The following is a 10,379-nucleotide window of genomic DNA, read 5'->3' as shown; positions in this document are numbered from 1 at the left end:
GGGGGGGGGGGGTGGGGAAGTGTAGAATATAACCTCTTCTAAGTTCATGTTATTGATTGGTCATTACCTGACCCAGGGGAATTATGCAGGTGGTTTGATGATGAGGACCTTACTAATCATGCAGAGTGAAATTTATCTGTTTGCACAAGGTGCACCCCTTGTACCCCATGCTGAAGGCTGAAGTAAAGCTTGAAAGGTAAATAGAGTTTGTGCTATGCTGGCGACTCCTGTGCTTTTCAGTGGACTCCCAGGACAGATGATAAACACGCTTTGAAAACAGATTATTTCAGTGCTTCAGAAAACTCCTGTGTAGTGTGGAGATAAGTAGGATGAGCCTAATTCATAAAGTGGCAGAATAAAAGATAAATAGTAGTGTAGTACATATTTCAACAACTAACATTGTAAGTGTAATGAGAAAAGCAAAGCATAAAGGATTATACTGACTTGCAAGAGTTGTCATCAGCCTACTTTGATGTATTGGTTCAGTTAATATTCTCTGGTCAGCTTTCTGAAAGAAGAACGTAACTCTTGCTTCAAAAATCGTGTGGTGGTTGTTTAAAAAACTAGTATCTGATCTCTGCAAGGATTATTTTTCTTTGCTCAGTCACAGTCTGCATGATGATTGCAGTCTCTGCTAATTTAATATTATGGGCTTTTAATACAGCATTTCCAAGTAACTGGTCATGATATGGAGTTAAATTTTGTATGCTAAACATCTGTAAATTTTGTTTGATAGTTTTACTATTTAAATCTGTATTTGGGAGGAAGGCTACTGTTTCACAGTCTTTGTTTTAGATGAGGAATACCTAACAGATCAAGTTACATTGGAAATTGCATCTGTGAACATCAAGACCCTTACATCAGATTCTGGCCTAATCCAACAGGTAAGAAAAACGATACCTGAATGTGAACTAAGTTATTGCTGTTGATTAAATAAGTATGTTACCAAATAAATATGTTTTCAGACCATATCTGGAGACCATGGAATTACTCAGTAAAACAGACCAGAAATGGGCTCTCTTTTGAAAAGAGTTCAACGAAGCGAGCTTTTGTGGATAAAAGCAAAAAAATCGTTATTTAATCATTAATGTGTACTTTGTAGTTTAAATAGGTTTTGATTAGTGTGTAGATGCTCTGCAGAAGAGCCGACAATGCATTAAGGCTTTGTCACGCATGCTCTCCCTCTTTCCTGCTGAAAATAGAGCCAGGGCAGAGAGTAAGTGAAGAGGAATCCTAGGTTTTGGACTCTGTTTTGTCCTTAGGGAGGCATTTGACTGTTTTGTTTTGAATTTGGGACTGCTCTTCCCCTAGTGGAAACCTCTCCACTGTCTGTGAAATCTTTCCTGCCGTAGGGTGGGCAATTCTGAGTGGTTCCCATGCTCCATGGTTACCATCTTTGAAAGTAAATGTTATTTGTTGAATTTCAAATTTGTTGAATTTCAAATTTCAAAAAGAAAACTTGGAGAAGAGAAATGAATGAGCATTTTCCAGCGAGATGAAGAATTAAAAGGAATTCCTTATGCCAGAGTCCCAGCAGAAATTCATCAGAAACAAACATGGGTTTGGTATGCATTTCACAGGTGATGGAGGTAACCATCTCATGCCCATCATCAAGAAGAGGGCACGTATTGCCATCTTAGAATCACTACAAAGATATTTCAGTGTATTAGGGTGTTAATGGTTCTACAGAGCTGGAAAACTTTCCACTTATCTTCAGATTTTGCATAGGTTTATGGCTTCATATTTGGTATAGATTTTAGACCTGTAGAGGTTGTTTGGATTTTAGTTGTGGGCAAAAATACTCTTGCCTAATACCTTCGTTTAATGGGCAGTAACACTGCATTGTCTTATTGCAATTACACTACAAGAAAATGATCTTGAGTAAACCTGAGCGAATCTGACTTGATAAAAGTGGATAATAACTGATAAGTAAAATTACATTTTTTGAAAACAGATGTATGGCACAGGTAAGTATCCCTGTTTGTCTTTGTACTTTTTACAGTACTAGCCACTATTATTTTTTTATCAGGAAACATGAGTATAATGACATTTCTTAAAGTCATTTAGGTATTAACTTCCACAATACAATTTAAACTTTCATGAATTCATGAAGGCTGGGAAATGTTACTGAAGCTCAGGACAGCAACATAGATACTGTTCACTTAGTTTGCAATAGCTACTTTTCTTTTTTTTATTATTTTATTTTTCTCTTTTGCTTTTATTTGCTTGTTTCTTTGGAAACTGACCTCTGGGGAGGCTGAGCTGTGATGGGCAGCTCCTCGTTTTCCCAGTGAGTTCCCTTCTGGGGATTTGCTGCTCAGGGCTCGCTAATAATGTTCTACCTTTTTAAGAAATTTGTGGGAATGGAGACAATGACTATAATCAGGGTTTCCATATTTAATTTTTCTTAAACTTTGGGTATTTAAATGTTGCCATAAAGGCCAAGTTCATGTTTAAAACCTTCTGTCCAGAGAAAGTTTATGTGATGGCCTTGCAAAAATTAACCTGCTAGGAGATAATGGCAACGATTATTTCTTGCAAGTGGTATCTACAGTGTTAGATCTGTCTTAAGCAGAGACCAGACATTTTGTGGGGTGAATTGACGTTGCGTGTGTGATCTTGTAGTTTTCAGGGAATAAAGAAATGCTGAAAACAGCATGCAAATTTCTCCTTTCCTAACAGTCTTTAAATACTTTTGAGATAATTTACCTTCTTTATAATTGGACTGTGAATGTATGCATGTTCACCACATCAACTGAAATGCCTATATTCTATTTTTAGTGGATTTCTTCGTAAAGAAAGTGTAGCAGTAAAGAATAGCGTATCTTATTACACTACAGTTGACTTGTGTTTGCATGCACAGCCTGCAAAATGTTAAGAAGGCTGCTGTGGTAGTTTTGGAAAAATTACGCAATATGAAAAAACCAACAATGCTTTATTGGAGCTATCTAAGGGGAAAATCCCCTTCTGCTTTCATCTTTAAATCCTCAACAGAAGAAAGCTATTTCACCTGGCTCCACACCCGTGTAGTTAAAGTAAGGGCAGCTGCAGTTTACCACAGGCTTAGTATTAAGGTGCTGTGCTTCCAGATTTTAGATGTTGCTCTCTAAATAGTAGAATTGAAATGTTACAATGTCTGTTGCAATCTCAAGCTGCTAAGTAATTTGATTATATTTAATTAGCAGGCAAAAAGCCACTGAAGGAATGTTTACTTCAAACAGGAGGAGAGTTAGATGTGAACCGGCAGAAATGTTCAAATCCACCTGTTGTCTAGAAAAGCTTCCTATGTATGTAAAGAAATTTGTACAAAACCTCCTCCACTTTTCCTAGATCAATGAAACAATGCCTTACTGCTTTCTGTTACAGGCAAAATTCTCATTTTTTCATTACAAAGCATTTAAAAAAATCTGATTAAAAAGTCTTATTTTAAAAAATCTAGTTATTCCTGTATTCAAAAACATTGTTCTGATTTATACTTATTTTCTGCTTTGTAGCCAGAAGACAAAGACACGCAAAGCCATACTGATGAATCACTTTCAGGTAGTATGTCAGCTTTACTGTTCTACATATTTTATTCCTAGATTTTTCTGTGGAACTGCTATTTGTTGTAACCAAGAACTGCCTGGGTAATCAAGGTTTGTGGAGCTCATTTCATTATTAGTGCCATTTACAGCCCCCTCTTTGCTCTAGAGGGGGTGGTGAACAATAATGCAGACCATACAAAAGGTGTCAGTTGGACTCTCCAAATAAATCTAGTAAATCCACCTTTGGAAGACATCTATAAACAACTACTTGGAGAGAGCAGAAGCTGGTGGTGGGCTGTAGGGGCTTATCCCCATGCATGAGCTCAGCTGAGGCTGGGGTGTGTGTAGCCGATATACAGCCCCGTTAATCTAACAAACAGTGAACAACAGAGAATTTCCTGTTAGTAAAGAAGTTTCTCCTGTCATGTAGCATTAGGATCACACAATTAAGTGGGTAGGTCATCGTTTACTTAACAGTATCTAACACAGGGCATCTTAGAAAAGCAGAATTCTTTATAATGCTTTTGGTAGTCTGCACATGGTATAGCACAAGAAGCAGGTTGGTTTAGTTTTGTTTACCTATAACTGTGCCCTGTGTTGTCTATGCCCATTCTTCCGTGCTTCTATTGGAGGATAAAACTTACTCTGGCATCCTTGCAAAGCAAAATAAGATGAAATTCAGATAGGGTGCTCTCCTGCCCTTTGAGCTCAGCCAGAACTTTGATTGGATTACATTCATTTTGCCTTGTTTGTATAACTAAATCTTGGTATGAATGAAGCAAGGAAATTTTGTCTCACTTCAGCTAGAGATTAGGGTTTGCAAGAAGAACAGAATAGTTCACATACGTATTTCTGTAGAAAACAGCTGCAAGGCCTGTGAAATACCCATGAGCAAAGATGTCACCAGAACATGTTTCCCCTTAACAGGGAATCTAAGCATTTGTATGAAGTTATGTGTCTGCAGCAGTGTTGTTGCTGCACGTCCTAACTTGTTGAAAACTTCAGAAGTTGTCTTTGGCCTGCTAAAAAAGCAAGCCAATGAGAAACGTTACAAAAATAACAATAGTCTGTTCTTCCCTTAAAAAAAACCCCACCAAAGTGCATGCAGAAGCTACGTTCAGCTTTTATCAGCACTAATATTCAAAATTTTAAAAAATCGCAATTTGAACGTCTTTCTGGAATTTTCACACAATTTGACAATTACTGCAAATAAAATAAAAAAAACCAAACAGAAAACCTCTATAAGGGGGTGGCACTGAGTACCAGATTTGCCCTTTGCCAGAGACACAGTTCATGTCTCTTAGACCAACACTGATCCAGCATTTGTAAACTGTGTCACTGTTTTCTGTTGTTTTTCATCACTCTTTTGATCAATATCAGTTTTCTTATTGTAGTGTTCCTTTCCCAAAGAAATTTATCCCAGGTAGGACCATTTACTTCCCTATTTCAAGCTGTGCAGTGAGGCTGTAGAGCAGAAGCTTTAGAAAGTGTTTTTAGGCTGTGTCCGTTATCTACTGCTCTTTGGCATACAAAACTCTCTCTGCCTTCAAAAAGGAGCAGGGAGAGTTAAGGTTGTATCTGCAGCAAAGATGCTCAAACGATGCCCTACACCACTGCAATGTCAAAGGTCTTAGTATTAGTCTTTAACTGGAAGCATGACTAAAAGTGATTGGTATGTGCTCTTACAGGTTATTAATACATAAGATAGTCCCATAGCACCACATTGTTCACAATGATGGGGGGATACCGACTGTTGTGTGTGGGAGACCTCTAAATGGCACTTTTCAGTATTTGATGCAGATTTTAGAACATATCGCCACCTACTTTGAGCAACTTGGTATTTTTATTTTTCTCACACATAGAGGAGCATGCACTTTATTCCTTTGCATAATGTACATTTAAAGTAGGCTTGCTTGGTAGAACAGGGACAGCTTTTATTGTAAGAGCCCTTAAAAAGCCACGGAACATTTGCACTTTCTTGTTGTGTTAATGTACTAGATGATAGTTGTGTTTGCAGCTGTCAGCAGAGATTCTCCTGCTGCAAATACTTCATGTTGTTGTGAAAGCAGCAGCTCAGAAGTGCAAAACCTCTTCCTTCATCCTACAACATAAGTATATAAAATGCACATAATGTTCACATGATCCTGTTAGTGATGTAAACCAGGATTATGGCAGATTAGAGGAAGTGACGTAGTTCCCAAAACCAAAAAAGGGGAATATGCCAGCTCACATACTGGATGGAATTGCATGCCTTTTCTGTAACAGCATAAATATGGTGCTTTCAAAATTACTGCCTTTTGATTATAGCTACTGAGTGTAGTGAAGAGAGAAGTCTTAGTTCATTTCATGAGTACTTTATATAGAAAGGCATTAACATGTCACTATTCTGACTATTTCAGAAACGATTCATAGGAACACGATACTCCTCAACCCTTTGTGGTTTTAATTTTTTGTTCCTGATGAAACCACAGCAATAGATCCTAACTTCTTCCCATGTAATGGTTTTCACTGCAGATCTCAAGAAAACCTGCAAGGAAAATGGCACCTGCTCCTTGTGCTTATTCCGCGCGCCGACCATCAGTGACATGCTCAATGATGAGGACTTGTTGTACACAGTGAGGCTAAAGCTGGATCCCTGCCACCCAACAGTGAAAAACTGGAGAAATTTAGCAAGCAAGTGGGGGATGACTTATGATGAATTGTGTTTCCTTGAACAGAAGCCTCAAAGTCCCACCTTGGAGTTCTTGCTACGGAACAGTGACAGGACTGTGGAGCAGCTGATTGATCTCTGTAAATTTTATAAGAGAATTGATGTTGTGAAAGTGCTGCTGAAATGGGTGGAGGAGGAATGGCCCAAGAGAGGGAACAGAACTTACCAGAATGACTTCTAGGTCAAAGAAAGTTGTTAGTTTGTACGTGTTAAGCACTGGGACAAGCTGCCACTAGTACATGGGAAGTTTCCCTTGCAAGAGAGAGAGAGCCTGTATTGATGGTTTGTATACTGTGTAAGCTTTATGTACTGTATACACATACATATGTTCTGTGCCCTCAGGGTTGCAAAGATAACCTGCCAAAGTGGATGGAATAATGCAGGCTGTGTTCTTGAGTCTACAAATGCCTTTAGTTTCTTTGCTGCTGTTCTTAGGCTTCCTAAGCAGAAGAGGAGTGAAAAAGCCAGGCCACTGGTTTTACTGCAGCAGCTATGAACCATGTCAATTGTCTGCTGTTGCTATTGGGAAAGCTACAATTAGAAGGCAAGTCTCTTGGCCTTTCCGGCAGCCCTTCCACAATCTTTTATGTTCTACCTAGTAGAAGATGATAAGGTTTTGTTTTGTGTGGTTTTTTTTTTTTCCTCTTTTGTTTTTTATTTTTTTAAGCTTTATGACGCTGGTTTTGGCACAGGAACACCTTAGTGTTCCAACCAGCAGTTTGGATTTGCATGTTACAATTCATTCAACATTTCAACATCACATTCAGGCAAATTAAGCTTTAATTCTCTTGTATAAACAAGAATAGATGTTAAACAAAATAATTATTTGTGTACTTCTACATCATAGGGCATATATTTGCTATAGAAAAATCATGCAATTCAAAGACACTTTTCAGCCCATAACCACTAGGGACCAAAAAAACCCACAACAATTAAAATGCTTTATATTTAAAATTAGTTTCCAAAGTTTTGAAGAAAATACATACACTGAGTGTACTTACCTGTTTATCTCAAATGCCTCTCTCCCTTTGCAGTGTGAGACGACGGCTAATGCCTCACCCACAGTATATCCTTAGTATTGAGTATAACTTCCCTTTTCATGGGCTGTGGTTTTCTTCACAGTCCTGTGGGTTAGCCAACTTTGTCTCACACCAAAGTAATTGTACATGTGAAACTAGCACAAGTTTACGTATTGATGAAAGCCACTCTAATGGGAAATTAACAGGTCAATTAATCCACAGTCCAGGTGGATGGTTATTAAAGCACTTATGGTGGTTTAGACTTATGTTTCTCAAATAATTTTGATACTCTGAATTACGCTGTTTACATTGTCACTATTTTAGAAATTGGTCTTTTTCCTAGCATTCTTCTGTGTTCTAATGTTTTGAAAAAACTCCTGAAAAATCAGTTATATAATACAAGGTATAAAGTACTTGTGGCAATAATGCCACACACAGAAATATTGTGATTTAAACATCTACTAGTTATTACCCTTGCTAAAAGCATCTCAGACAATACTAATATGTACATAGGTGTATATATTGAAGCACTGGTGAACAGTATGTCAAGATGTGGGGCAAAACTAGAATGGGGCACAGGTTGATGCACTGTTTACTTTTCTCGACTAGAAATGACTAAGAATTAGTAGCAAAGCTGAGGGAAGTCTAATGCTGTATACTGAGTTTCTTAACTGTAACAGAATGAAAAGGGACCTCTAGTGATACTATTCTATAGATACTGAGTGATACGGTTACAGAGGAGCTGGAAGTAAAGACTAACATTTTCAATGTCAGGCACTAGTTCTGGGGTGACATAAATTAGCTTTATTTTAGTGGCTTCAAGAAGCTGAAAATCTAGTTTCAAGGTAAAAGACTGACCTAAATTTGAGGCTTGATTTTTTTTTTTTTTTATCTTTTTTAAAATGCTTTTGGAAGACTGGAATTTTTAATAACTTTTTTTTAACTATTCCTCAAAAAAGCTGCTGCTCTTCAGAACAGTAAGTTTTCTAGCCATATTTTAAAGAGGAAATTGTACTGCTCTATTTTGTTGGGGCTGCAGTTCAAATGTTTCACGACCCTCTTCTAGGAACAGGGATTTCCCAATAGATATCTGTCAACCCTAACTTTTGCAAGTAATCTTCTGTCTTTAGTTTGGAGCTCTAGAATCAGCTTTGAGAACTATTGCTGTGGCTGGGCTGCCTGCTATTTTCAGTTCCTACACCAGGCATCCACTGCATATGGGCAAATAGCTCGTAATACAACTTGTCCAATGTACTCCCTGTACCTTGGGCCTATGATATGCATGGTTTAGGATCATGTGTCACGTTGTTCTTCAGGGTTATGAGTGCTGGCACATAGGCCAAACAGTTTTTTCTTCCCCATAACATACCACTGTTCTATCTGTGTGTTATTATAATGTGTTCTGATTTGTATATCCAGTCCAGCAAGGAACTGGGCCTCTCACCTAAGACTCACAATGTGTACATGAAACGATGCTGATGCAGCAGCATTTCTGAATCAAGATGTTCAATTGAAATCTACCCCTTTTCCTGTTTTCTGGCTAAAACGTGTGAAATTTTGAAGGAACACTGTTGTCTTGTGGAAATGAGTTCTGATCCGTTGAAGCTCTTGAAAAGTCAATGTCAGCTGCAAGGATTCATGTCTGATGGAAATAAAGCTGCTTCTGAGAGTTCATATGTGGATTCTGCATAAATTCAGCACTGAAGATTGAAAATGTTAGTCTTAAACAAACACTGGATTACTCATTAGTATACTTGAAATATTTTTTTCCTCTTTGTATGGCATGAATTGAGATGTACACACTTTTTTTAGTTTTATATCTGTTTACAAGATACTGGGTCTGAGTGTTAAGCTTATTCTTATATCTTCTGTTATAATGCATACTATTTTTAGAAGAAATATAGATTGTCACTGTTTGACTTTATTGTATTTGTTTTTATTACAGCTAGGAAAACAGCTGTTTTCCTTCTTACCAGTTATCTTGGAACCACTGAACTATCATCTAGTTGTGCTGTGTAAAAAAAACATCTTATATACAAGATTCATGGCATCTTAAAGCATCTATGTTTGCAACAGATACTGCTGTTGAAGAGAAGATGATGGCACTCTTTTCTCAAAAGTAACCCATTTTTCATATGGAGAAGATGATGAACAAAGATGTTTATCTAGAAGGTTGCAGTGGAGTTATTAACTGTAGAGAGGTATGAAACCTACACTGGGTGACCTATTCCAGAATTAATAAGCAATCTGATAATGAAGGTTAGAAAATCACATGGATGCTACTAAGGGCTCTAGTAGACTATCAGTTTTGTTGCATTACGTCTTTGTCCTATTCCTGTACAAGACCTGCACTCCCTTCAAGGATTTCCAGTTTTTTGGCTGCCATCTCCATGCCTGCAGGATAATCAGTGGCCCTTCCCACCCACTTTAGCTTCTATGAAGATGTCCAAACCACTATGTTCTTTAATTCCTGCAGCTTTGTGTAAGACATGGTGAGCCTGATAACTGTTCTTCAACAGCAAAAGTACAATCCTGTGCTCCAGGAGCCTGTAGCATCCTCAAAACAGGGACAGTGTGCAGTTGCCTTACTCGCTGCATGCAGTTCCCTTTGATCTGTGGAGAGGAATGTGGGGTGAGTGTAGGGCTGCCCTTTGGAAGCCTACAATAAAGGATAGGGTAGTCAGCATGGCCCCAGGTGCTTGCTTGGACTGAAGTTGCACAGAAACTGTAAAACATACTTTTTACTGAATCACCGCAGAATAATGGAGGGCTGCAGCTCAGTCTGGGCAATGCTTCGTGCAAGAGACTGCATATTTTTCATGGTCTCAAACTGAGTACCTCCCACATTTCCGAGTCAAGCTGCTAGCAAGTAGAAAACAGTGTAAACTCTGCCTTATGGTGGTTTAAGTTAAGGTAACAGTGTTGACTTATGGCCAGACATAGTGGGATATTGTCGGAGAGCAGAATTGTTGAAACGAGGTTAAAGAAAGTGCATGGCATTTATAGTAATTTGAAGAGCAGGCCTCTTCGGCTTTTGCAGCATATAATGTTCTCTGTCCATGAAAGAAAAGCAATTAATTATTCATAACTAATTCCAATATATTTTATAAGTCTTAAGTTTTGGTT

General features: G+C 38.1%; 1 protein-coding gene across 7 annotated transcripts in view; it reads left to right on the top strand.

The window, feature by feature from the left end:
- Positions 1 to 9,172, top strand: part of EDARADD (EDAR-associated death domain) — a 26,696-nt gene extending 17,524 nt beyond the window's left edge. For 4 of the 7 annotated variants that reach the window (XM_014951261.1, XM_014951260.1, XM_014951257.1 and 1 more), the window contains 3 exons: positions 784 to 884; positions 3,495 to 3,540; positions 6,039 to 9,172. In XM_014951261.1, coding sequence (XP_014806747.1) covers positions 784 to 884; positions 3,495 to 3,540; positions 6,039 to 6,415 — 524 coding nt within the window. In that variant the 3' untranslated portion in view covers positions 6,416 to 9,172. The remainder of the gene's footprint in view (positions 1 to 783; positions 885 to 3,494; positions 3,541 to 6,038) is intronic. The other 3 variants (XM_014951262.1, XM_014951258.1, XM_014951259.1) reach the window with 1 other exon arrangement.
- The last annotated feature ends 1,207 nt before the right edge of the window (positions 9,173 to 10,379 follow it).

This window comes from Calidris pugnax, unplaced genomic scaffold, assembly GCF_001431845.1.
Source record: "Calidris pugnax isolate Ruff unplaced genomic scaffold, ASM143184v1 scaffold24, whole genome shotgun sequence".
NCBI classification, from domain to species: domain Eukaryota; kingdom Metazoa; phylum Chordata; class Aves; order Charadriiformes; family Scolopacidae; genus Calidris; species Calidris pugnax.
Note: the sequence above shows the minus strand (reverse complement) of the source record. Positions and strands in the feature narration are given on the sequence as shown.